This window comes from Otolemur garnettii, unplaced genomic scaffold (genome assembly GCF_000181295.1).
Source record: "Otolemur garnettii isolate 467f Iridium unplaced genomic scaffold, OtoGar3 scaffold00213, whole genome shotgun sequence".
NCBI lineage: Eukaryota > Metazoa > Chordata > Mammalia > Primates > Galagidae > Otolemur > Otolemur garnettii.
Window position 1 is genome coordinate 259,540 of NW_003852608.1, and position 27,840 is coordinate 287,379.

The following is a 27,840-nucleotide window of genomic DNA, read 5'->3' on the forward strand; positions in this document are numbered from 1 at the left end:
CTTGTCCAGTATCATCAGGGACCATAGCAGCCAAGTGAAGAGTAAAACCCATTTCAAGTGTTTTACCTGAATCTTATAGGACCATGAACACACAAAAACCTCATGTGAACGACTAGACCAAATAATAAGAAGCTTGACCCTTGCTATTCTAATAGCAATGTCCTCAAAACACATTTTTAACATGTGAATTTTTTTTTTTTTGAGACGGAGCCTCAAGCTATCCCCCTGGGTAGAGTGCTATGGCATCACGCTCACAGCAACCTCCAACTCCTGGGCTCAAGCGAGTCTCCTGCCTCAGCCTCCCAAGTAGCTGGGACCACAGGTGCCCGCCACAACGCCCGGCCATTTTTTCTTTGGTTGCAGCCGTCATTGTTGTTTGGCGGGCCTGGGCTGGGGATTCAAACCCACCACCCTTGGTGTATGTGGCCGGCGCCCTAGCTGCTTGAGCCACAGGCGCCAAGCCAACGTGTGAATTTTTAAATAAGTAATTCTTATAGGGATGATGTATGCTTTTTGGTTGATAATTCAATGAATTTTACTTCTCTCATTCTTTAGGCTGATACATTAGAAGGTCCTAGACATCAGAGAGAAATTCCTAGAATTTGATCTATTTTAACTCATAATTTCTGTCCTAAAATGTATTCTGAATGAAACAGAGAAAAGGAATGCAACCCCAAGCATTCTACACTGGAATTTTACCACTTCTCATTTTTAGAACTAAGGAAATAATAATAACACTGCTCTTCATAACAATAAAGTCATCTTGAAAGAAAACACAAAGGGTGGCTTTGTGGGACCCAGCTCTGGTTAACTGTTCGGTCTAGACTTTATGCAGCGTGGCCACGGGCTGGGTACTGCCCTGATGAGCTACTCTGGAAGGAGGCTCTCTGGGCTCAGCCCTCAACTCGTCGTCTCTTAGCTAGCTGTGTGACCTTAGGCAAGTCGCCTCCCTGAGCCTGAGCTTCCTAATCACGAGAGTGAGGTGTACCTGCCACACAGCACTGCAACTACGAAATGAAATCATATTTGCAGAGGGCTGGGAGCAAAGCGCACATACTGCTGGTGCCCACTGAAGGGACCAAACAGATAAACACTGTTATCTGCACCCTCCTGGGGACGAGACTTGGCCTTCTCCTCACAGGGGCTTTTAGGAACATGTGATGGTTTGGAACAAGTGTTCTAAAACCCCCCATCTGTATCTGTGCCAGGCCTCTGCTCTCTTTCACCTCAGAATCTTCCAAGGAAGCACAGAGGTTAAGGACCCTGGTGAGTGTATATATGGGAGGGTTCCCCTTAGAATCCTATCTTAGATCGTGGAATCCCACGGGTGAACTTGAACATAAGCCCTCTATAACTCCACAAAGGTAGGCTAGAATTAGAATAGATCTTTAGGTGGGGTGCAGTGGCTCACACCTGTAATCCTAGCACTCGAGGAGCCCAAGGCAGTGGATTGCCTGAGCTCAGGAGTTTAGAGAGCAGCCCGAGGAAGACCAAGACCCTGTTGCTACCAAAATTAAAAAACTAGCCAGGTGTGGTGTTGGGCACCTGTAGTCCCAGTTACTAAGGAGGTTGAAGCAAGAGACTTGCTCAAGCCCAGGAGTTTGAGCTTGCTGTGAGCTATGATGCCACAGGATTCTACCCAGGGTGACAAAGTGAGACTGTGTCTCAAAAAAAAAGGATCTTCAGGTTCAATCCAGTTCAAATACATGTTCCTCAAAATCATCTTGAGATCTCTAAAGCCTTCTGGGGACAGATAAGAAACATGCTAATGCCCAACTGTGCCAATGGCAACAACAATAGCCTTGGGCACTCCTCTGGACGAGGCTTCTTGGTAATGGGCCACTAATTCACATGGTGTGAGTTCTGGTGCACGCTGAGGTGTTTTCATGCCAGAGCATGGGCTGTGTCTACTGCATATAGAAAGAGAAGGCTGAGAATGTGGCTCTGGGCACCTGGCAAAGCAGAGAAAGCCCAAGCATGACTGTCTGGAGTTGGAGGTTTACATCATCGAGATATCTGTTCATTATGATACTTCTTAGATCACAAAGAAAGATTTACTATAGCCATTACGGGCCTCACCCTGGACAAACAGGGAGAGAGCCAGCCTCGCAGCAAGGGAGGTGCTCTGGTGTCTCTGCGCTGTGCTCATAACTGTCAGACTGGAGAATTCATAAGATTCCTTACCCAAAGATGAACGGAAGATTTTTTCTCACTCCCCCCAGCCCCACAGCAAACAGGTTCCCATCTACTTACTTGTGGGACCAGTTAACTTTCAAATCATCCAGGTAGTAAGTAACAAAAGAGTACAGCCGGATGCCCTCAGCTGTGCTCTGGATCTTCAGGTCTGTAGCAGACAGAGCTGAGGGAAGAAAACAGCATATTTCATGCACCTGTCAGCCCGTCCTGGCAGGGGAATAATAACAATAATATTGTGGTATAAAATTTTTAACTTACCTATTTTTTTGCATATTTCTGTTATCAGGTCTTTAAAGGCTGTGGATAGAGGTTAAGAGCCAAATCTTTAGCATAAAAATTCTTAATGTAAAGTCCAATCTCAAATAGTTCTCAAAAATTCCCTGTCTAGTGAAGGGAATTAGACAGGTGCTCTTTGAGGAAATAACTCAATTTTTATCAGGTTTTTAAAGATCCTGGCTTATTTTGACATTTCCCCCCTTAATTCTTTACAACTGTTGCCATATTTACATTCTGGAGAAAGGGCCACAGTGAGATTTCCAGGAAGGTTCTTGGCTTTAGAATTCTCTTTCTTAAGTCCTAGGAAGCCTTGGTTTACATTACAGGATGTTTTCTTACCTGTATGAGCGGTTCGTGTTGAATGAACCATCTAGGTCCCCTGGTCTTTCTTAGCCTTAGTGCTTTTTACTAATAAATACAATTAGCCCTCCCCTACCGAGAGTAGGAAGGTAAAATCAGTCAGACTTCTGCTGTCAGCAGTGCTATGAAAGATTTGACGTTTGGGGTGAAATTTTTTCATCATCATGATATATTCGTCCTCAGTCTCTGAATTTCTGAAAAAGGGGACTTTCTTTCTTGCTTTGCTAGTAACTGTGAGGCTTCAAATTTTCTATCTAAATGTTTCTTGCTACCTTCAAGAGTGGATTATTTTGGTCATGCTTCTCAAAAAAAGTTTTTGATCCTGGAAGATTTTCATAGAGTTGAAACAAAAATGACAATTTAAATAGAAAACATGGGCTGTGGACTACAAACTCTTTGAGGATCAAAAGCCCATTTCTGCCTTCTACAAACACTAATAGTGGAGTGTATTTGAATAAAACGATAGTTCACTCTGCCGGCATTTCAATTAAACTGGACAAAAAATCAGCATGACTTCAATCGTCAGCCCACTCTCGATTATGATTCTGGTGAACTATGTGGAGAACACACAAGACAGTTGGTGGACTAACCTTCATCCACAAGCTTCAGTCTGCTCTTATCTTTTCCTCGGTCATCTTTCAGGATAACTTCATAAATCCCAGCATCTTTCTTGGAAAACTAAGGGGGAATGAATAGGCCACACTGTGGCTTATCACAGCCACAGGGTATGGTGTCCGTAGTTTTAAGGCTCTTGAATTATGAAACTGCCATCAAAACACACAGTGAACGCGCACCCAGCCCTGCGGGTGATGAATGTTCAGAGATGCCATCCATGATAATTTGACCAGCTAGCATCCTGACTATAACTGATGCTATAGTCAGGCTGATTTGAGGCTTAAAGTCCTTACCTTTTACTCTATCTTCATTTATTAAAAATTATGTTTGAAAGCTGTGCTCTTTTTGACCAAAAGTAGATAAAAATCTATACTTGAAAACTGTGTCTGACTGTCTCTGTACTTTTAGGGAATAAGATATCATGAGGCTTAAGTACAAAGAAAGAAGGATCCACTTAACTGCTCATAGATGAAACAAAAAAAAAGTAGCTTAGGACCATCCAGCAGATACTGGTTGGATATCTGACAAATCCATGCATGTCCCCAGGTGAAAGAAGCTTTTGTGCTCCTATAGCAGTTAGGAGTTACACTATTATAAGTTCCTTGGGCATGAAAGGGATATAGACTCTAGTCTCCGGGGGAAGGATGCAGGGTAGAGAGCTAATACAGTGCATTTCACATGTATGATCACCTACCTCTGTTATAAGCAGGGTACATATACCATCCTTAAAGTCATGCTTCTCATCCACCGATATCTCCCTCTCATCTTTGTACCACACAATATGAGTCTCCTTCTTAATATTAGCCACCTAGGAAAAAAGATCATAATTACCCTTCTTGAAATCGTGAAATTTTGCTCTTATGAAACTAAATAGTTCTAAATTCAGCAAAGTATAGGAGAAAAAGCACTGAACTTGGAGTCAGAAGACACAGATTTCTAAAGGAATCAGTCGAAAGCTATTTTAATAGAGAAGAGTTTAGAATTGAGCGAATACCAACGAATAACCTACATCAATAGCATCTCTGCTTCCAGCAATAAAAACTGACTTAAAAATCATTTGGTAGAAAAGAAAAGACAGAATAGATACATGTATACTAATATACACACTTAAAAACCTCAAAACCAAGGAAGAAAAATCTCATTCGATTAAGATACAGGCTGTATCATAAAAACACATGGCTTTATTAAAGGAACAGAATGGGTAAGCCCCAATCAATAGCTAATCATTAAATCAAAGATAAATGAAACATTTCTGCCATATGTGGGGGAGGTGTTTTAACAAATTAATTGCTCAGCAATTTTGAGGAGACTCATTTAGGTCCTGATCTGTACCAATCGTAAATTTCAAATGGACAAAACAACCATAGGAGTAAAAGGATTATGAACTCTGTAATGTTTGAGTTTTTTTATAAAAGGGAATATGTTTATGTATTCTCATATCATTCAAATTGTATAAAATAGCAAAGACTGCATATAAATCAAGAAAATAATCTCAAAGAGTCCACAGAATAATTGGTGAAATGTATATACAATTGCCCAAAGAGGAAGTACAACTATAAAACCAACAGATGAAGAAAATGTTAAGTCTTATGAGAAACAAGAATATGTACATTTTAAGATGTGAAAAAAATTTCAGCTAATAAATGGTCATAGGAACCAGCACTGGTAGCTGTAGTGAAGCCAGCACACAATCATTCTCTATGACCCTGCAAACTGGTTGCCTTGAATTACGGAAACTGTGTTACTAGGTGACATTGGCATATAATAAAAATGGCCCAGTTGGAAAGCTGCATCTGGCCTGGGAGGGACTAGAAACGGACTTCATAGCTTTGGGCTTTGCTTAGTACATTTGTTGTAATTTGGTCCCGCCCCCTGTGGGGATCCTGGCAGCTCTGCTTAGCAAGTTGTTACAAGAAGTACTGGATCCTCGGGCTTGAGGGTTTTTTGGAAGCCATGGCACCGTCTCCCACACCCGCCTGATGTGGAGCTTGGCTTCTTGCACCTGAGTTTCCTTTCATCTGAATTGGCAAGGGGAGCAGCTCCACATGCGGACTCCTGCAGGAGAGGAATGCCCAGCGCTGCCTCTCAGGAAAGCGAGGTGGCCCCCCTGTATTCCTGAGAGCACTAGTGCCAGGGGTGTCCGTGACAGTCTTGTGAGGCTGGATGTTTAGCAGCACATAACCATGAACTATAAGGTGGCATGTAACTTGCTAAAATTACAGAGACTGCAAAGATCATGGAACAAAAATCCGTGAGAGGACAGAGGAGGTTTCATTCTACCTGGGCTGAGAAGTAGGAGGCCTTACAGGGGTGACTGAGTGGGGCCTGAGAAAGGATCATCAGAGAGGCTGAAAGGAGAAGCTGTTCTGGGCTCTGCAGCAGCATAAGCACATAATGTGTGAAGATCCACAACTTTTTCTGGGCTCCCCTTGGTTGCTCAGAATCTGGGTGAGGAACTGATTTTCCTGAGAAAGCCATTGGCCTAGGACCGCAGAACTGGCCTCCCAGAGAGTCACAGCTAGCCCAGGAGGAGGAGGAACTGTGGGACAGGGACAGAGGATGGGAGGGGCCACGTGGGTGAGAATGCGAGTGGGGGGGCAGCCTGCCGCAGCTGTAGGATGACAGAGAGGGGAGGGTTTTAGCTGATGCCTGTGGAAGAGTTTTCTCAGCAACTTTGCTATTTCCTAACAGTCTAAAACCCAGAATTGATTTTTTAAATATATATTTCTGATAGACTGCTGTTTCTTAGAATTTATCAGACCTTGCAGAGACTGGGGCACTTGGGCTCTGGCTTTTACAATGACAACTGACAAATCCACACCAAACAGCACATCCATGCAGAAGTATTTGAGTGACCTCTGGCTAGCGCGACCTTGGAGTTCCAACCTTACCTGATGGCTCCTCCCCCAAAATATTTCTGATGACTTGCTCAGCTAAACAAAACACTGAGGTACAAAGAGTTCAGCCTGTGATATCGAATTATTTTTCCAAAATCTTTCCAAAGGCCTAATAAAGACAATCAATTGTGAGTTGTCAGCTCTTTACCAAACCTCTGCCCTCCTGGCAGTAGAGTGGCTCAGAACAGCGGGAAACACAGAGGTAGCCTGTCAGTCTCACAGTTCAGATAATGAGGTTTAAGAAAAACACTGTGAATGGCCTGATTCTGGAATAGTTCTACCACTTCCAGCGGAGATTGGCCTAAAACAAAAACGATGTGAGAACCTTCTGAGACTACTAATTAAGTAAGAGTTGGTGTCTTTTATTAACTAGGTCATGAGTAGCTGCCTTCTCAACTTCTTATGTCATTTTGTTTTAAATATTTCTAACCAACAAATAGTCATGGTAACCTTCAATAGCAAGGATGTGCTCTGGATCATTTTGGCTCACACGGAGGGGTCAAAAAACTGTTCCTCCTCTTCTCCATATTCTATTTTATCTTTATTTCACTTAAATCACTATTAAAAATTTATCTACTTCTTACCTTGCATTTCAATAGTACATTACAGTCACCAGTCACTTCCCAACTCAAATACTCAGCAAAATGTGGACCTGTAACATTTTAATGGCATCAGCAATTACTCTGAGTCAGGAATGCAAAAACCAAAGATTATTCTTAAATCCCAAGGTGATTTATGTTTGAAGTAAAAATCTAAAATGTCTAAACTTGGTTTTTAAATATTTTAAACATCTGCACATTGAATAATAAATACAATCTTCAATTATTTTATTTACTAGGCATTATTAATGTAATGAATATTCATTTTAATTTGTTTAGGGAAATAAACTTGAAATATTTTGTTTAAAAAAATAGAAAATTTTCTCTTTTTCCTCTGCCAATTTTTACCTTGTTTCCTGATCCATTCTTGGCGCTGGAATTCAGCTTCTTTCTGGAGCTTCTTGTAAACTAGAAATTGAAAAACAAGGTAGCATGAAATTGAGTTGAGTGGTGTAAATGCACCTGCTCACCGCTGTGCGAGATGATTTATATTCATTATTATACCCCTCAGACATTGTGACAGCCCTACTTGTTTTTCATGTTTATAGGTGAAGAAATGGGATTAGAAAGGTTAAGCAATTTGTCCAAGGTTATAAATCTAGGAAATAGAGAAACCATATTGGATGTTGTAAATACAAACAGCTGGCCAGCCTTTCCATTGCTTTGTTAAATGCTATATTTGGAATCTTGGTAGTTGTTATGTAGATTTACTACAGTCTAGTTATGATGTATGATTAATAGATTCTGCATATACTATTTTTGCACATTTTTCTTCTCACTGTAAGTAATTTAAAGTAAGTATGCACCGTCAAACAGTATCCTAGCTTGCTTCTTGGATGCATTCGCAGTGTTGGTTGTAGTGCAACGTCCCTCACTGGAGAATTGAGTAATAAATATTGGCTTATATATGAGTCTATTTAAGTACAATCTTGGGGGCCAGGGATAAATTTGATATTCTTTTAAATTAACTTTTATGTTCGTGAAATGAAGTACTCTGTGAAGTGTTAATTAAAAATTATATTTTGAACCCTAGAATTCATTTAAGAAAGATTCCCTACTCTTTCACGTGACTGTTTTTGTGTTGCGGGATGTTTAGACTTGAAGGAATATCAAAGTTCTCCCGTCAGTGTTCCAGAGTGTTCTCACCATCTCCAAGGAGAACAAGAGTAGAATGGTTGGTTGCTTTTCCATCGTGAATCTGGAACGTGTACGTGCCCTCATCATCGTCCTGTAGCTTTTCCATGAACATTTCAATTATGCCAGTGTTTCGGTCAATATGCATTTTGTATTTCTTCAGTGTGAAAAGGGAAAGACAGAAATCAGTGAGGTAGATATTTTACTTTGATGACAATAAGCCTGATGAAATAAAAATACACCCCAAAGAATCATAATTTTAATAAAATTTCTTGACAACTGAGCAAGTTCTTTAACATCTTTTATCCAGGAAAAGGGAAATATTATGTGGAATATATGACCTAGATCAGAACTGATTATTAAAAAGTCTGAAATTTAGTTTCTTAAATCTTAAACAAAATTTTCTTGCCCCAAGTCTTAAGATGTCAAAAAACTGATTATAGATTCTCATTTTACCTTCTAGATCACTTTTTCTTGCGACAGGGTTGCTCTGTTACCCAGGCTGCAGTGTGGTGGTCCAGTCATAGCTCTCGCTACAACTTCAAACTCCTGGGCTCAAGTGATCCTCCTGCCTCAGCCTCCCAAGTACTTGTAACTCTAGGCATGTGCCATCACACCTGGGTAATTTTTAAATTTTTTGTAGAGATGGCATCTTGCCATGTTGCCCAGGCTATCATTGAACTCTTTCTTTTTTTTTTTTTTTTCTGAGACAGAGTCTCACTAGATTGCCCTCAGTGGAGTGCTGTGGCATCACAGCTCACAGTAACCTCCAACTCCTGGGCTCAAATGATCCTCTTGTCTCAGCCTCCCAGGTAGCTGGAATTACACCTGCCACAACACTTAGCTAGTTTTTAGAGATGGGGTCTCGCTCTTGCTCCAGCCACCTATCCATCTTGGCCTCTGAGAATGCTGGGATTATAGGGGTGAGCCACTGCACCCGGCCCACTAGTGATACTCAAACTCATGGCCTCAAGTGACCCTCCCACCTTGCCCTTTCAGAACGCTATGATTACAGTGGTAAGCCACTGTGCATGTCCTGTCCTTTCTGAGTCTTTAAAACTTATTTTTTAACAATAAAAATGCATTGTTAGTCAGAAAATCAATAAAAGATACTACATTTTTCTGAGCTCCTTTCATTCTCAAAAGTGTCCTAGCATGGATAATACCATATAGTCAATCTGTATTTTGTTTTACATTTTTTAAACCTATGGTAGTGATTTAAACTCCCCTCCACAACTTATCTGACTTGTCTGTAGCCTAATAGCCTTTCTTAGTGTATTCTACAATGATGTTTTTTAAAAATCTAAAAAAGTGGAAAACCTACCGGCCCTTCAAAAATTTCCCTTTCATTAAATATGTAGTTGACTTTGGCGTTGCCTGACAGCTTCTCGGCCTGCATCCAAAACCGGACCTGCCCCTTCTCCAGAATTTCAACTGCCAACTGTGATTTCACTGGGACAACTATACAAAGTAAAAAGAAACATAGCAATTATATAGGTAGCCAGTTACATTGAGATGGATTTTCTAGGCAATGGAGATGGCAAGGAAACCTTCTCAGAAGCCCAGAAGCAGTAAGAGTGCTGTAGGGAAAGCCTCAGATTAAGGACGGAAGCCCTGGACTCTGATCCTTTGGGCAATTTACTCACCTTTTCAGAATCATACTTGTCTCATCTGTAAAAATGCGGAGGATTACTTACCTCTAGGGAAACTTCTAGTTAACATCTACGACCCTTTACTGTGGCTTTCATTAGGTTTCTTTAGGAGCAAAAGTGGGATGAGAGTTTTGGGCTGGCCCCAAGACAGCTTGAGTCCAGTCCAAGCTGTGCTACTAACAAACTGTGTGGTATTAGGCGGGTGACCTCACGAGGCGGCACTTCGCCTGACTTGTCTGTAAATGAGTAGAATTAAACCAAATGCCCTAACTAGCCAAGACATTTCCCAGCTCCAACATTTAAGGATTCGATATCTTAATTACTTGAAGATATTTAGAAAGGAGTTTAAATTCGACTTTTTCAAACAATTTAACTCATTTTGAGGGCTCTTTCAAATGTTTCTTTAAATGAATCTTTAAAAAGAATTAATGTTGACTATATATACAAGATGAACTACCTGGTCATTTAAACTTTTCTATCCCAGTGACCTATCAGTTCATTTTAGCTCTAAGCCCAAGCAAAAATTCTCAGAAGTAAATACATGAGTCACTAGGCAGACGTGGTGTTGCTTTCTTCCCATGGAATCACTGATGCACACCTGTATCCCTGAAGCTAGAAGTCCCCAGCCTTTTTGGAACCAGGGATCGGTTTCACAGAAGAAAATTTCTCCATGAACAGGGATGGGGGTGGGACGAATGGGATGGGACAGGAAGTGGAGCTGAGTAAGGTAGGCAGCGGCTGTAAATACAGATAAAACTTCACTAACTGGCCCCTGGATCACTTTCTGCTTTGTGGCCAAGTTCCTAACAGGTCACTGACCCGAACATTCTGGCACCAGAGACCAGTTTCATTGACGGCAGTTTTCCCACAGCGTGGGTGGGGGGTGTGGGAGGGAAATGGCTCAGAAGCTGTGCTCAGGTAGCAAAGGTGTGCAGCCTGGTTCCTTAATGGGCTGCAGGCTGGTGTCAGTCAGCAGCCTGGTGGTGGGGACCGCAGGCTTAAGCCATTCAAATCTCAGTTGGCTGACATCTCTCAAAACCAGCTTTGAAATTTCTTGTAACTTGAAAATCCTCTCTAGAAAGACTCCCCCACCCAAGGCTTTAAATCAGATGGGGCTCCAGGGCGTACTTTGTGGAAAAGCATGGCTGTTTCTCACAGTTCATGGTTCTTAGCTTCCTTGCAGGGAAACCATCACTCTATTTTCTACAAACTGTTTTTACATTTACTCAAATTTTAGCATGTACTATGTCTTAAATTACAAGTTTCCTAAACTTGTGCCAAATGTACATTAATGTTTCTTTGCGTTTATGCAAAAATGACCCTTTTCAAGCTTCAAGGTATGCTTTCCTTTGCATGATTCCATATACACTATAAAGTTCAGTGGAAGATTCTTTCCAATTCAGGCCTGGGAGGAGGCCAGACATCATCTGCTGAGGGTGCCACAGTGGAAGAAGATGGGTTTTGGAGTCACACCGTGACCTTAACAGTTACCTCCTATTTAAGCTGCGTGTTCTCACCTGCTAACAAGGTTGTGCTATGAAGCAGGGTGACTGGAGTAAGGAAACACATTACGACCCTGTGGATAATGACCAGGGCTCTCCAAGGTCAGTCTTCCTTCTCCCTCATTTTACTGATGAGAAAAGAGGAGAGAGCAGTATCGTATCCGGGTAGTAGATGGAGACCAGGGTTATTCCCTTTACTCCTCATTCCTCTTGTCCTGCTGTCCACTCTGAAGGACACTGGTGGTGTGCCAGTGTGGACACCATGTCTAAGTGAAGCAGAGAATGGACAGGACCCGGGGTGGCGAGGCCAGAGGCTAAGCTTTCTCCCCACAAGACCCTCATGCTTGCTACAAGTAAGCCTGGAGGACAGTGGGAAGTACCATCTCTTTTAGAAATGTCCAGTGACTCCATTGTGGGGAACTTCATATATGAATGAGGTGGTTACCTGTAAGGCCCAGAGAGGTGATGGAGGGGGCAGGGTGGGCACTGTAGGAAGCCTCCAGCTCCCATAAAGTTCACTGTCCTCCCTGAGTCATGAGAACATCATGTGGGGAGGACTGGTCATTGTGAATTGCCACAGAGGGCACCGAGTGAATAGCAGGTGCATGCATGGAGACAGCCCACGCTGTGGTTAGGGAAACAGGTCCTGGGGCAGACCTAGGTCAGGCCGCTGTATCAAGTCATCCTAGCACTGACCTTTCTAAGGTTGTGGTGGAGGTCAGATGATATAAATACCCTATAAAGAGCCTGGCTCATTGTAAGTGGTCTGTAAGTGCCGGCTACTGGTATTTTAGTATCTCTTTCCTCCTCCAGTTGCTTCAGCAACATCCTACAATCACCAATTTTAGAATATAATATGTTGACAACTAAGAGAACACAGTGACAAATCCATATTTATGTGCAGATCCTGCGTATATCTGTACACACGCAGTGTACGTGTACAAGTGGGATCACAAGTGTCTATAGATGAAGAGTCAGTGTGAAGGATATCGACTATACCAAAGTATACCCTTCCTTCTCCCTACAAAAATACCTTCAATTCTTGGCAGACAGATATATATTCAAATAAGCTACCTTTCCACATTGTAATTTAGTGTCAATACTGGCAAGACAGATTCAGTTATTTTCTATTTTTAGCTGTATACATTTTCCTTTTTTATTTTTCTCAGATCTAAATTTCCTTAAGTGCTTTCCTTTGGCAGTTAATTTGCTCCAGCAAAATAGGTTAATTACAGGTTTAAGGCATATGTTCAGTGGTTTTCAAAATATGGTTGAAAATAGCTTAATAAAGGAGAATTTACTTGCTAAAGGATAAAGTAATATCATACTCTTTTCTTCTTCTCCTCCTGCTCCTCCTCCTTTTTGAGACAGAGTCTCAAGCTGTCACCCTTGGTAGAGTGCCGTGGCGTCACAGCTCACAGCAACCTACAACTCTTGGGCTTAAGCAATTCTCTTGCCTCAGCCTCCCAAGTAGCTGGGACTACAGGCGCTCAGCACAACACCTAGTAATTTTTTTGTTGCAGTTTGGCTGGGGCCAGGTTTGAACCTGCCACCCTTGGTATATGGGGCTGGCACCCTACTCACTGAGCCACAGGCGCTGCCCTAGACCAGTGATTTTCAACCAGTGTGCCGCAGCATACTGGTGTGCTGTGAGAGGATCTCAAGTGTGCCATGAAAAATTTTAAAGCTCATTAATTAAATTCCTTTGAAAGAAGGTCAAAGCACCATAAGTATATTCTTTATCTTACTCTTTTTTTTGATCAACGTAATTTAAGTGTGCCATGGAAGTTAAACTACAGGTTCAAGTGTGCTGTGAGATAAAAAGGTTGAAAAACACTGGACTAGACAATCAATGTTTACTGTCTGACTAAGGAGATTAGTGGATACCGCTGTTTCTCCCCATGTGCCCCAATATTCGAGAGTATACAATGCCATCATCCTATGTGACTTGGAGACACACACTTCTGCTCTGAGCAGTGGGTTCTAGGATCGCTGCTCTGTTCTGATCTATGTTATGTTTCTCCTGAAGAGTTCACAGATCAGCCAATGCCGTATTGATTATCTCTTATAACATCTCTATATAGCAGGTGCTATAAACTATTACAACAGCCACTTCTGGAAAAGAAACCGAGGCACAGGGAAATGAAAGTGAGCTGCTCGGGTTTACGGAGTGAGTTCAGAGTACAGAACAAAGATAGTCCAGGCCAAACCTCTGCCTTCTATACAGTTTATCAGAATTGCCTTTTAAAACCTTGTTCATGATATTACTTTTTCTAGATTTGTGGTGAATATCCTTGCCAAATGCCATGTGGCAGACTCTCCCTTAGAATTTAGAAATCTGCATCCTATCGTTGTACCACAGGGCCACTCTACTCTGCTGTGTGGCTGAGCAAAGTTGGCTTTGAGAACATTACAGCTGGGGCCAGTAGTCCCCAGCAGCCAGCCTCACCATCAAACAAGTCATTCCTTACAGATGTGAGAGAAGGCCGGCAATTGGTTCTAGAGCAGGGTGTGTGTTTTTAAAGCACAGTCTCCATTAAGAATTTAGTAAAAGGTTAAGAATCTTCCTCCTAGAAAAATGCACATACACAAGTATACAAAGTTTCACCCACAGTTTGGGATATAGTTTTCTGGATATTTGAAACTTCTATAAGGAGTTGTAATTTTTAAAATTATTTAAAAATATATGTTTTTAAAATTATTTAAAATACCTGATTCTAAAAGTAATGAGTGTATGCTATCACATTCTATTTGCTGCCTCAAACTCTGGGGTATAATTGTCTGGATGTTTCACTCCTTTGGCCAAACAGAACTAATGGCAAGAGATGGTCTCAGGCCAGCGGAAACTTCCGAGTGACATTTCAGACTTCTTTCTCTGCTCTTAGGGTCAACTGTGGAATTTAATCTTTTGTGTAGAAGGCACTTTACTGAAGGATGTGTAGATAGTTCAGAGGGATTCTTTTTCTTACTCGGAAATCTTTATCTATTTTCCAGTTTAAAATGGTAGGTGCTATCTTAGATTGTCTTTATTTACAGGTATGACTTTTCTATTAAGGGCCAACATCACTAGGAAGAGATTAGTATCTCTTGTCTTTTGTTTGCCAAAAGACATAGAAATGAATATATCCAGAAGATAGATTGTGATTCCAAAACATGTAGGCATAAAGTGGAGACCCTAATTACACAGATGTTACACCTATGTAGTGGCCTGACACTTCTTTATGTAATGGCTCTTGGGATCTATTTTCTACGTTAATATCCTTGGTATTTCTGGAGAACGATGGCAAAGAAAAGAACATTACATCTAGAATGTGCTAATGATGTGGTCTCATGAGGCTCTTCTTTTGCCCTCATCAGAGCTGTCACATCATCTGCTCTATTCCAGAAACTTCCCCCAGGTAAGATTGCTAAAATCTGCGAATGTATTGTGGACACTTACTTGGGAACTTGTGTTCTTGGCTGAGAGCAAGCAAACGTTTCAATTCTGTAGGAAAAAAGAGAAAACAAACCTTAAACTACTAAAAGAAAAGTCACTTAATAGTGAAGAATTGAGCAATTAAAGGCTCCTTAGACTTGTCAATGAGCTGATTTGAAACGTACCTTCCTCATCTATTAAGTAGCTCGAAGCTATTCCATCAGTGTCTGTGACATCGCAGGAGTAGATGCCCACGTCCTCCATCCCGAGATCTTTGAAGGTTATTTTCGTCCTTCAGAATGAGATACTGTCCTTAGAAAAGAGGCTGGGTGGGACCTGTGGGCCTGTGTTTCACCCTGTCACTGGGCATTTGCACCTGACACTCCATTCACTTCAAACCCTTCTCTTGCTGACCTAGCGCCGACCTGTTTTTGGTGTCTCAGGTCAAGTGTCACTTCCTCTGGGAAGACTTTTCCCACCCTCTTCTGGGGGATGATGGCGAAGCAAGAGGGGACCTGCAAACCCCCACCCCACGCTATTCCGTATCAGCACAGTTGGATATGCTTTGCTGGGGAGTTTGAAACTCCCCCCTCCCAGGACAGAACCTGCTGTTGGTAACCCTGGGCGCCTCTCCCACGACATCCTGCCACTTCCCTTTTCTGAACTTATCACACAGCATCCGTATCCTCCCCACCGTATAATCCCTGTGTCTTCCGAGGTAGGGTCCGCTTTGTTTACTGCTGTATTTCCAGCACCCAGGACCTTGTCTGGCACGTGATATTAGAATAAACAAGCAAATGGCTCAGTGCTCTAGTTCACCATGTTCTCTAACTTTGGTAAGTTATATTGTTAGCCAGTGACGAAAAGCAGCCAAACATTTAAATGTTAAGCGCACAATCTGGAAGGAAAATTATAGTTTGTCTTGTCTTCAGACAAATATGTTTTACTTCAAGAACTTCACAGCATAGGGACATAAAAACGTCTTTTAATTATATTCAGCATTTCCTTGCCATTCAGGGAATGGCAAAATTGCTATTTCTTTCATTTCTGAGATATATTGGGCTTCTTTGTAATAATAAAACATGCTTAGAAATACTTTGTTTTATCAAATGCAATCCACATGGTTGAAGCTATGAAAAAATAAAGCTTGATTAAGTGTTTACTACCAAGCTTTTGCTATAAATCAAAGTCAAAAGAAAACTCAAAATTTTGGAGCTAAAAGAAAATGAAGATCATAAAATCTTCCCCTCTCGCATTTTATAAAAAAAGAAATCTAAGTCTATGGAAGTTAAATAGCAGCTGCCCAAGGTCATCTAGCCTGGCAGAGCCTGGCCAGACCTCATGCCTCCTATGCTTCCCACACAGAGGCCCTTCCAGGGCACTACCGCATCACTCCCAAGTGATGGTGAGAAAAGCAGAAGAGACTATACTTAGTCCACTTCATTTACCATAATTTGCATCACCAAGTAGCAAGTTCTTCCTAGCCCTCCACAGACTTCCTCATCTTTGAGATTTCAACATTTCATAGATAATGAGAAGCATCTCTAAAGTTGATTTTAATGTCGATCAAGCTTTTCTAACATCATAAACAAGATAAGACACGAGAAAGAACTTTAAATGGGATAATGGGAAAAGCACTTTATAAGGATTATTATTTTTACCAGATACAAAATATTTGTGACTTCATCTCCGTATGCCAAGTAATTTAAGTGGAAATCAAAGAGCTCACCTCACGCTCCTCTAGTGAAAAGGAAACAATTATTGTGATTGAAATAGTCCTTACTTGTTGCCTTTGCTTTCAACTTCTAGTCGAGGAGAGCCCTCAGTGGACACATAATCTTTGGACCAGAGGAATTCGGATTTTGGAGAAATCTGAGCACATTCAAAATTCAATGAAATGACTCCATCATCATCCACATTTACAACAACTTCTTTGGTTCCTAGAAGATTAAGAAAAAAAAAGTACTGATATGTTGTGGTACAAATTAGCCAAATAATTTATCATCCTGAGATTCTTCACTTTAGCCTTTAAGCAGGGCCCGAATGAGCCTGGGCAAGGGAGGAAAATCCCAGCTGCTCACTGTGGACAGCAGTCCTGTGCTACAATCCAACTTTTACTCTGTAACATGGGATTAAATGAATGTGCCACAGTTTTCAACACCATGGACGGTCTTGTTTTTCCAGGGTTGAAGAAAAATTGGGTGATGTGACTGAATGGGAGCAGATTGATCATAACAGAACAAGTTAGTCTTGGGAAAAAGCAAAGTTGAATGATTCTTATCGGGCCACAATTCATGGCTTTTCTCTCCTCCAAATAACAGCCACAGCCGGTCAGTCATCAGGAAAGAATATTTATAGAAAGAGTTACAGAAATCAAAGGGAATTGAAGAGAAGCAAGTAAAGAGGCTAAGAGTTGCCTGGATTCACATGTTCAAAGTCTGTAAGTCATTTAAGAATGGAGAAATACCAGGGAACTTGCTCTGCTTGAGCACACAACCATGGATCAATTTGAAGATGCCTCTCTAGATTAGAATGATAGCAACTTAGAAATGACGATTATTGAACAAATTTAAATGGAAATGAGTTTCAGGAGATTCAGCTGTTTCAAGAAGATTGGTTTTGGGATTTTAGAAGAAAACAATTCAGTGTTTTGAGTTATTTTGAGAGTTATCATAAATTGCACCTACAACTAATATAGCAATTCAAAGAGAGCTCGGACGGCATAGTAAACGTTCATTCATATCTATGCCTAAATCCAGATGAAAGAAGTAAAATGCTCTGCTCAAATTTATACTCATTCATTCGCTAGCCTAAACTTGGTTTGTTTCAGTGCATTAGAAGAAACCTGTTATATTTAATTCCAGAAGATTTGGTTTTGTTTTTAAATCTTCCAGTAGACACTTCCTAAGGGATTTAACGCTTTCTTTCTTGACTGTATCATAAGCGGCCAACATTCTGACCTATTGTCTAATAAAAACTTATCTGAGGAAAAAAAATTGCAGAAGTCCTCCCAGGAGAAGGCCAAGAGGAAACCAGGGTCCAAACAGTTACTGGCAGGAGGGTCTTGGTTCCTGGACCTGACGGTTGATCTAACTTGCGTCCTTGTTGACGGCACTGGGTGCTTCAACTATAAACCTCCAAAAGGTGAGTGATAATACATGTTAAGCTCAGAGAAGACTTAGCTCTAGGAGATTTTTAAAAATTCGTTTTTTTTTTTTTTTTTTTTTTTGAGACAGAGCCTCAAGCTGTCCCCCTGGGTAGAGTGCCGTGGCATTACAGCTCACAGCAACCTCCAACTCCTGGGCTCAAGCGAGTCTCCTGCCTCCGCCTCCCAAGTAGCTGGGACCACAGGCACCCGCCACAACGCCCGGCTATTTTTTGGTTGCAGCCGTCATTGTTGTTTGGCGGGTCCGGGCTGGGGATTCGAACCTGCCACCTTAGGTGTACGTGGCTGGCGCCTTAGCCGGTTGAGCTATAGGCGCCGAGCCTAAAAATTCATTTTTTGACACATAAAGGGTATTTTTATATTTGCCTATGTAAACTGAAATAATGGTCAAATAAAGACTTACATTTCCTTAAATGAAATGTCCACCCTGTGTTACTTTTAAAGGGCCACGTCTTCTTCACTGGAATGTGGAGAGCATGCTTTATTTCTATGCCTGATAACATGTGACTAATCCTCACACTCCACTGTTGGACAATGAATATTGAACAAATGCTCTTATTCATTTATATATTCACTCAGAATATACACAGAGAATGTTTGGTATATATGGATTGCTAAGAAGTGGAAAGAAGTGATGGAATCTTGCTTTCTGTATAATATCTATTTGGGAAGCACGACAGATTGCTCTTTTTTTTTTTTTTCCTTGAGACTGAGTCTCAAGCTGTTGCCTTGGGTAGAGTGCTGAGGTGTCATAGCTCACAGCAACCTCCAACTCCTGGGCTCAAGCTATCCTCTTGCTTCAATTTTTTTTTTTCTATTTTTAGTAGAAATGGGGTCTTGCTTTTTGCTCAGGTTGGTCTTGAACTGATGAGCTCAGGCAAGCCACCTGCCTCAGCCTCCCAGAGTGCTAGGATTACAGGTGTGAGCCACCACCCCCGGCTGATAGATTGCTGTGTTAATCATTCATTACCTTATCTGTAATCCGTTTTTTTTTTTAAAGTGGATTATCCACATGCTTGTTGTTTGTTATATTAAAGGGATAGCTTAAGTTTACAGCAGAAAAATATTGCTCGGGGTTAAGAATCTTGATTTTATTAAAGTGAAAGATGTGATTTTTCTGCAAACAAAAGAGCCACAAAACGGAAGGAGTGTGGACAGTTTAATTGGCTCCTCCTTTCTCTCAGTTCAGTAGCTGACCTTTGTACTATAGCACCTCACCCATTTGGAACCTTGTTCCAACCAAGAAGTTGGGAAAATAAGCCTCCAAGAGCTAGTGCTGATATGACAAAGGGCACACAGTAGTGTCCTTACACTTCCTAGAGGATTCCATAACCCTTCACTTAGACTCTGTTTATGCTTTTCCTGAGTACATCAAATTAAAAGAGAGAGAAGACGTTACTATCAAAAGACACGCTGAGAAAAAGAAAAATGCTAGCAGGAGACAAGGCAGAAAAACAAAACAGTTGGCCAGAGACTCATTTAGTACGGGGCAAATATCCCCTCGGCCCTTAACGCCACCACTAGATAGCGGTGCTAATAAATATGGTTCATATTTATGGCTCTGAGTCACAGAAGAAGGTACGTGAGTTTCAGTAGATGCATTCAGGAAGGTTGGAAAGCACTTGCCAAACTTTGTTCTCTATTTTAAAAGCATTTTCATCGAAGAGTCTTAAAATGAAATTTTAAAGCATTAATGCAGTAATTAATGCAGTAAGCTCTCAGGTAGATGAAACAACTGGTATCTACAATAAGAATTTGTTCAGGTTTTCAGAGGGCCAAATTGGATCCCAAACCTGTGCAACTTGGAGAATGGGAAAATCCTGCTTAGCTGCTGTCCCAGTTGCCTCTGTCACTAAGAGAAGACAGAGCTGGACCATTAAAGCACTGCTGGCCCTCCACATCTGCAGGTTCCACAACTGTGGCTCAACTAGCCTCAGAAACATTAAAAAATAAAGAGAACAAAAACGCAGCAATACAAAATAATACAAATAAAAACTCGATACGGTATAACAACTGTTTACATAGCACTGACAGTATGTGAGTAGTGTAAGTAATCTCGAGCTGAGGAGGATGTACATTATGCAGCTACTACACCAGATATGAGGACTTGAGCATCCATGGATTTGGTACCGGCAGGGAGTTCAGAAACCAATCCCCTGAGGATAATGAGGGGACTGTGTTTCAGAAAATCAGTTTTGTAGAGCACTTGGAGATCTTTTGTGCAAATATTAAGTAAAGCAAAAGACATTTCTCTTTTTTGGTAAAAGATGTTTGTTTAGACCCTAAGCACTATTATGTGTTTCTGCCTCAACCTATGAGTCATACATCATTATCTTACAGCTGAGTTGTAACACAAGCAACGTGATGATGTACAGCCCAGGGGTGTTCAAACTTTTTTCTCTGCTGCACATTGGAAGAATAAACATTGTCTTGAGCCGTACGTTAAACACACAAACATTAATGAAAGCTGATTAGCAGGAAAAAGGTCTGTGCGTACTTCTGGTGATAGCCCCCATTTCTAATGATCCTCAGGTTAACCCACCAGATAGTGTCTTGGGTGCAATGTCATAGAGAAAGCTGGAGAGAAAGGTCTAGGTAAAACAGTCTCAGGTTTGGGGGTATTTTTTGTTTTGTTTTGTTTTGTCTCACTCTGTTGCCCAGCCGTGGTGTCATAGCTCACAGCAACCTGAAACTCCTAGGTTCAAGTGATCCTCTTGCCTCAGATCCTCCTGAGTAGCTGGGACTGGAGGTGCCTCCTCAATGCCTGACTAAATTTTCCGTTTTTGGTAGAGACAAGGTCTCACTCTTGCTCAGGCTGGTTCAAGGAATTCTCCTGCCCCAGCCTCCCAGAGTGCTGGGATTACAGGCGTGAGCCACTGTGCCTGCCCTCAAATTTTGTTTTTAAACTGTCCCATAGCTCAACAGAGCTTTTGCCAAGAGGTAAGCTACTGTCAATTAATTCATGATTGATTGCTGATAATGCCAAAAAGACACATTCTCTAAAGTTGATTAATGTATGATGAAAATGGCTCAGAAAATTAATGGGCAGGAAGCAAGTTTAATATTCTATTATCAAAGTAAGAGAATCCTTATGATGGATATTCTCATCCAGATAAAAGGCCATCTCATTATTCCACAGAGTTGGGCTAGAAAACTCGACCAAAATTAGGTATGACTTAGATTTTTCTCAAAAACCACCTTTGAATCTATTCAAGAATAGGATGTCAGGAGATTTGTGTAGAGCAAATGAAAAAGTTTCTTTTGTTTTGTTTGGACTGATAAGGATTTAAGAAAAATTTTCTCTAGTCAATTCCTCAACCCTAAACAAATATTTAAGATGGACACAGAGATATCTGATTGAATACATGGCATTTTAATGGTGTCTCCAGACTACCAGGAACCCCTAGTATGTAAATGAGTTAAGTGTGGTCCAGGGCTAAAATGAGCTAGTTGGAAATTAATACACTCCATTCTACTTTTCTCTTCCAAAAAAATTGAAGGAAAAAAACAGATAAAATTTAAAAGCTGAAATAAAGTCACAGTAAACTGTTCACCTTCCCACACAGTTAGTAATCTGATATGAGAATTTTTTTTTTTTTTTTTGCAGTTTTTGGCCGGGGCTGGGTTTGAACCCACCACCTCCAGCATATGGGGCTGGCGCCTACTCCTTTGAGCCACAGGCATCGCCCTGATATGAGAATTCTTTTGCACATAGTTTAAGGTCTTTTAAATCAGCATGAATTTATCACTTTTGTAAATTATACTTATTTGTCCTCTGTGTGTGTGTTGATGCTTTAAAGACTGGAGAGTGACACAGAATAGAAGCGGACAGACGTGAATTAAGGTGACCAGCAATATGTAACACTAAGCTTCCCCGTGTTTCAGATGAGGACTTCTGGCTGACCTGGCACCGCCCTGGTTGGAGCCTCCAGTGGACAATTCTTTCCAAGCTCAGCCTTCTTCACCAGTTATTAGATGCCTCGGTGAAGTGGACATGCTGAGTCACACTCTGTCACATGCTGACTGTGACCAGTGCCAAATCATTATAGTCATTATTTTTTCACTTAATAGATTAATTACTATTTTCCAGGTACTTTGCTAGGCTTTCAGCATATACACAGAAAAGATGAAGTTCCTATTTTGAAGGAGCTATTTTCAAACCTGGTTTTACAATGGAATTAGCTAAGGAGCTAAACAAATAATAAACCCACATCCAGGAGCTCAGCCCTAGAGATTCCTTAAAAAAAAAAAAAAGAAAGAAAGAAAAGAAAGAAAGAAAAAGAAAAAAATAAAGAATGCCTTATTCACCATCATCAGCCCACCAGTCCTAGAGATAGTGATTTAATTGGTTTGGCGTACTGTCTGGATATCAGTGTTTTTGAAAAGTTCCTGGCATGATTCTAATGTTCAGCCAAGGTTAAGAACTACTGCTGTAGTGGATGAAAGAGATCAGTTAGTAAGCAAATAAAAGAGCAGTTCTCTAAATTAGCTAGCTGAACTTCTTTTTCTTTTAAAAATCAGCCTGGCTTCCTGCTTCAGAACCTTCCATGATTTCACTGGCCGCGGGCACACACCTGTCTCTCAGCCCTGCCGGCTTCTGGGCTTGTCCACTCTTGACTCACTGTTCCTCCTGCTGCATTTCCTTGGCCTGCCCCACTACTCATGACCAATTCCTAACTTTGGTAAGCCACTCCCTGCTTGGGACTCTGACAGGGGTTGGGGTTTTCCAGCCCATCCCCTGGGAAGAGTGGCAGCCAACGGTACTGCCAGGTGTCTGCTGCCCTCCTGATCACCTGCCGGCCTTGGCAGGTCACTTTCTTGTCTTCCGTCTGATCTGGCTCACCTGGCCTCCACCTCACCGCAGACCTGATACAATCAACCACGGATGCTGTTTTTAAAATACCAAATGTCAAGAAGAAAAGTGCCTTTTATGTACCAACAAATCTACATTAAGTACCCTTTATCTTGTTATTTTTATAGGCTTGTTTGGCTAGTGAATTCCTTGGGAAGCACCGCACATTTAATCTGTGATCTAGATCCTCTTAGCAGCACGATTAGACTTCATGGCCGTGGCTGGCTGTGTCTACTTGCATTTCTTTGACTTCAAAGGGACATCAGGAGATCCCAGCAAACTTGGTGGATTAGGTTAACTTTTCACTAGAATTCAAATTACACTTGAGGTATCTTGTTAGATGTGTTTGTGGCTTGCTGTTACAGGGTAAGTTTTATTTCCTCTGAAATTTGAATCATGTGTCCCCAAAGAAGTCGTTCTTCTGAAATAGCAATCCAAGTTTCACCTCCCAAATCTTAAACTTGATAATGTCTCCTCTCTGCCCTATCTATTCTAACATAAAATAATTATGTGGGTAAAAGTAAAATATTGATGTTTAACAAAATGAATAAATGCAGACAGTTTTAGACTACGTAGACGTTTTTACAGGGACTTATAAAACCTCCATTCCTAAATTATAGCCTATTGAGCTATGAGGAATAGTTTGTAAGTATGTATCCTAGCTCTCAGCATCCCCTGCTAGAAACTCTGGCTTTTCCTCTAGATGGTAAGCCCAGTGTGCAGGGATGATGTCACATTATTTTCAGGGCTCAGATGGCACCCAGCATGCGGCAGAGCTCAAGAAATTCATGTGGCAAGAATGAATGTGCCTCTAGCACAGAATACAGGTATAAATGCTTCATGGGCCCCCAAGCCGGTGGTCCTGGAGGGTTAATAACATGCCGCCTAGTGTATCTGCTGTGGTTTATGGTTCTATTCTGGGAATGCAATGGCCACAAAAATGACTTTTGGTGAATTATTCCATGTCAGTGAAATAAAACTCTCACCCAGGAGGTCACCAGCAGATGAGCTGCTCTTCTGGTGACAAAATTTCCCTAGTGATGTTTCTGCTACTATTGAACCTGGCCATCTGCCACCATGAGGCTACAGATCAGGGAGTAAGAAACTGATTTAATCAGTTTCTTCAGTCAGTCAGATTTGGAATCCACAGATTAAAGGGAGATCTTGATTTGCCCATGCCCAGGTTAAGATTTTGCTTGTGTAGCAATCTAAATGTTGTTATTAGGAGGATAGATTCTGCCCTTGGGTCCTTGGAGATGTCCATTTGGCACCTTTAATACCTAACAGTTGTCAATGGAAGCATCTCGTTTCTACAGGAATATGTGTCCTGGCGTCTTTGTGTATTCCCTTTTGTCTGTGTGTATGTTCCTAGCGTTTTCTATTTTCTCATGAAATTTTGCAAAGATTCTTTATATGAAGTGCTGCACTCTCTCTGGACAGTTACTACACTTTCACCTAAGAAGGTCACTTTTGTCTGACTCATGTCTAGAGAGTAGCTATAAGCCTAGCTAAAAATATTTTTTAAAGAAATAGGATGGACTGGTTGAGGATGCTTATGCCTATAATCCTAGCACTCTGAGAGGCTGAGGCAGAAAGATCCCTTGAGCTCAGGAGTTTGAGACTAGACTTAGCAAGTGTGAGACCCCCATCTCTATTAAAAATAGAAAAATTAGCTGAGCATTGAAGAGAATGCCTATAGTCCTAGCTACACGGGAGGCTGAGGCAGGAGGATTGCTGGATCCCAGGAGCTTGAGGTTGCTGTGAGCTAGGCTGACACCATGCCACTCTAGCCTAGGCCCTAGAGTGAGACTCTGTCTCAGCAAAAAAAAAAAAAAGAAAAAGAAAAAAAGAAAGGAAGAAAACAAAAGGATGAAAGGGGCTGACATTCCCTCAGAAGGTACATTTCATGTACTTTTCAACTAACTAATAGTGAATGCAGAGTTTTCTATGTTTACAGTTCTTCCTCAACAGGAAATAATGTAGTATTATCTACATACTGCTCTTTATTTATTTCAGTCTGAAAACAGTGTTTGGACTGGAATGAATATAAACTTAAAATACTTGGCTGAGATTTTTTTTATCTCCTTTCATTTCCATTGTTCTATGTAACTTTTGTGAACTGAAATATATGATATCTTTGAACAACGATACAGGTTAATGATAAAAGAAATTATCATGTAATAACGTGAAACTATTTGGGCAACACACTGCAAACATTGTTCTCATAATGAAAGAAAAGATTGTTGTCTCTAGTCCAGTCCTAGCATCTCTTGAAGCTGGAAAGTGAGGGCTCCGTCTATAGACTGTTCAGTTGGGGTTGCTGTTGTTTTAACCCAGGGGTCAGCAAACTATGGTCTGTGGGCTAAAATCTGGCCCATCGCCTTGATTTGCATGGCCCAGAAGCTAACAATGGTTTTTACATTGTTAAACAATTGAAAAAAATCAAAAGCAGGTTAATATTTCAAGACATGGGGTAATTAAAATTGAGATTTTTTATACTGTGCATAATGCATATAAGGTACCTGATAAAGTTTTATGAGAACACAGCCACGCTCATTAGCTAATGTATTCTTTATGGCTTCATTCACGCCATGGCAACATTGAGAAGTTGTGACAGAGACCGTATGGCCATAGAGTTGAAAATATTTACCATGTGGCCCTTCAGTCTGCTGACCTCTGGTTTGGGGTAATCACTATAATTACCTAAATCTTACTTTTGTTGAATGATTGTGCCTGCAAACTGGGCTATTGTAGCTCTGCCTACGACTGGGAAAATATTCTTGTAAGACTTAATTAATGGCTAAGGCATAATAGAAATAATGACCCAGGAATGTATGTCTGGAACAATTGGTCCAGGAAGCAAAATTTGATCATGAATTTCCTTGTCTTTAGGTATGAATCAGAATTGCCTTCCACCACCTCCCAACCTTGCTCATCCCTGTCATGTCATGGGATCAATGACTATCATGTTCTATGGTCATTAATTATCAATTATATTGGATAGCACATGTTGATGATTTTGAAAATTAGGAAAAGTACAGAAAGTTAGGTTGAACTTTACTTCAGCATTTTACACAGATGAAATTAATTTTAACGACACACTAAAAGCCCACCTGGATGGGTCTCTGCCACAACAGGGCCAGCAAGGTCAGATGGTTTCCCAACTCCTGCCTGGTTGATGGCTCGGACACGGAACACGTAGCTGACGCCCTCCTTCAGACCTTGCACCTGGAAGAAGCAGGTGTAGAAACAATGGGCCATTCATGTAGTTTAAACAGATGTACTATTCCTCTGTAATGAGGATGTAGTCACCTGACACCAAGGGTGCAGCGCTCATGTTCTAGACCTGATTTTGTCAAAGACAGAGGGGACTTTAGTAGGCGAGGAATTTCCAAGACCCATTTTAACTCGGATGTTCTCTCCTTTCAGATAATTTAATGGCTACCAACATCAGAAACAGAGACTAGTGTGTATAAACTTTAAATGAATTAGCCACCTTATTATTTGGTCAAAAAGACAAAATAGGCTGGGTGAAGTGGCTTAGACCTCTAATACTAGCCAGACCTCTAATGCTAATTTTAAATAGAAAAATTAGCCAGGCATGGTGATAGAAGCTTGTAGTCCCCGCTACTCAGGAAGCTGAGGCAGGAGGATTGTTTGAACCCAGGAGTTTGAGGTTGCTGTGAGATACAATACCACTGCACTCTAGCCAGGTAAAAGAACAAGACCTGTCTCAAAAATTTAAAAAAAGGAAGAAAAGGAATTTTTTATAATCAATGGCGTAATTTTTTCCCCAAAATGTTGTGATGGAAATCAGTATCAAAAATGTGATTTAAATCCAACAAAGCTAGGATAAATTGATTTCATTACATGAAGTATCTGTGACCACATATTTAAATGAGCTATGCATTAAAATTGTTAGGTTTTTAATCTAATTATTTAGTTGCACGTGTATTGTGTTACAACAGAACATCATTATTTATGCAGTGATAGCTTTCCCTGGAGCTAATGGATTTTTGAAATGAATTTTAATCTGTTTGTTCTTAAGTTGAGTTTGTATGTAAGTTGGAATGGGCCTCTTTACCTATCACCTGTAATACCTCGATTCATTTGTAAGTGCAAGCTATATGCAGTCAGATGTCTGTAACGCGGGGACTTTTTGTATTCTTACTCTAGTGTCTTGTCATTCTTCCATCGCCGTGGGGGCAATGACTGCTGGGCTCAACTGCATCAGGAACACGTAATCTAGATAACACATCTGTTTCCCTTTCCTTGGATTTTTTCCTTCCCTATAATTTCTGAAGGGACTGGATTCCCTTGCCTCCCCATCCAGATCCCTCACCCTTCCAATTACTCCCTTCTCAGCACCTCGTCTCATCGGGTTGCAATCACCAAAAAAAAAGCAAAGTGAGGAAGTGTGAACTATGTTTGGCTAAATCCTTTGGATTGAAAGTAATGCATCTTTGACATTTTCTAGGAACGCCCAGACATCAGAAGCCAGAAGCAATGTGGGTGCTTTCGGGAGAAACCAGTTAGCCCACTGTGTTCCGGCCGTGACCATGCAGCCTCCCACTGGTGCGGCTCTATCTTCTGTCCTATACTTCCTAATATGTAAGTTTTTTCGAATAGAAAACATCTGGAAGAATATGCCAGAATGGGTTTGGGAACTGGAGGACGTTTTTACTTTCTTCTTTACACTTTTATTACTTGAGCTTTTCTTCAGAGCCTATGTTAGTTTCACAATCGGAAAAATAAAAAAGTTCTATTTTTACTTGAAACACTATTGATAAGCAATAAGATTATTTCCTTATGGAACTCCACTTCCAGGTTTGTTAGGTATGTAGTCAGTGTCTCTTTTTCTCTCCCCTAAATTTGCCTTTCTTCTTGATCTTTCCATAAATGCATGACCTTAAACACATTCTTTGCTGTGTTTAAACTCTGTTCTTTTTTCTGGGTTGTTGGGTTCTGTTTTCTGGGTCTCCTTTGCTTGGCTTCTCATCCTTCTTTGTGTCACCTGAGTCAGGTCCGACCACAGGCCCTTGGCGTCCTGTGCAGTGGCGGATTGAGGACTTGGAAATCTTCACCCTGCCACCCATCCGGGAGGCTTCGGACCTTTATCTTATGCTATTCTTACGGGTTTTCTTTGAATCTAGAGGGCTCTGAGCTCATCTGGTGA

The 27,840-nt window shown here is 41.1% G+C and overlaps 1 protein-coding gene across 2 annotated transcripts in view; it reads right to left on the reverse strand.

The window, feature by feature from the left end:
- Positions 1–27,840, reverse strand: part of MYOM1 (myomesin 1) — a 118,465-nt gene that overhangs the window by 12,139 nt on the left and 78,486 nt on the right. For both annotated transcript variants that reach the window (XM_003801614.3, XM_003801613.2), the window contains 12 exons: positions 25,778–25,892; positions 16,430–16,586; positions 14,832–14,938; positions 14,671–14,715; positions 9,402–9,538; positions 8,090–8,234; positions 7,292–7,351; positions 6,929–6,996; positions 4,142–4,255; positions 3,423–3,510; positions 2,455–2,493; positions 2,254–2,359 (listed from right to left, as the gene is read on the reverse strand). In XM_003801614.3, the coding sequence (XP_003801662.2) occupies positions 2,254–2,359; positions 2,455–2,493; positions 3,423–3,510; positions 4,142–4,255; positions 6,929–6,996; positions 7,292–7,351; positions 8,090–8,234; positions 9,402–9,538; positions 14,671–14,715; positions 14,832–14,938; positions 16,430–16,586; positions 25,778–25,892 (1,181 nt within the window). The remainder of the gene's footprint in view (positions 1–2,253; positions 2,360–2,454; positions 2,494–3,422; positions 3,511–4,141; positions 4,256–6,928; positions 6,997–7,291; positions 7,352–8,089; positions 8,235–9,401; positions 9,539–14,670; positions 14,716–14,831; positions 14,939–16,429; positions 16,587–25,777; positions 25,893–27,840) is intronic.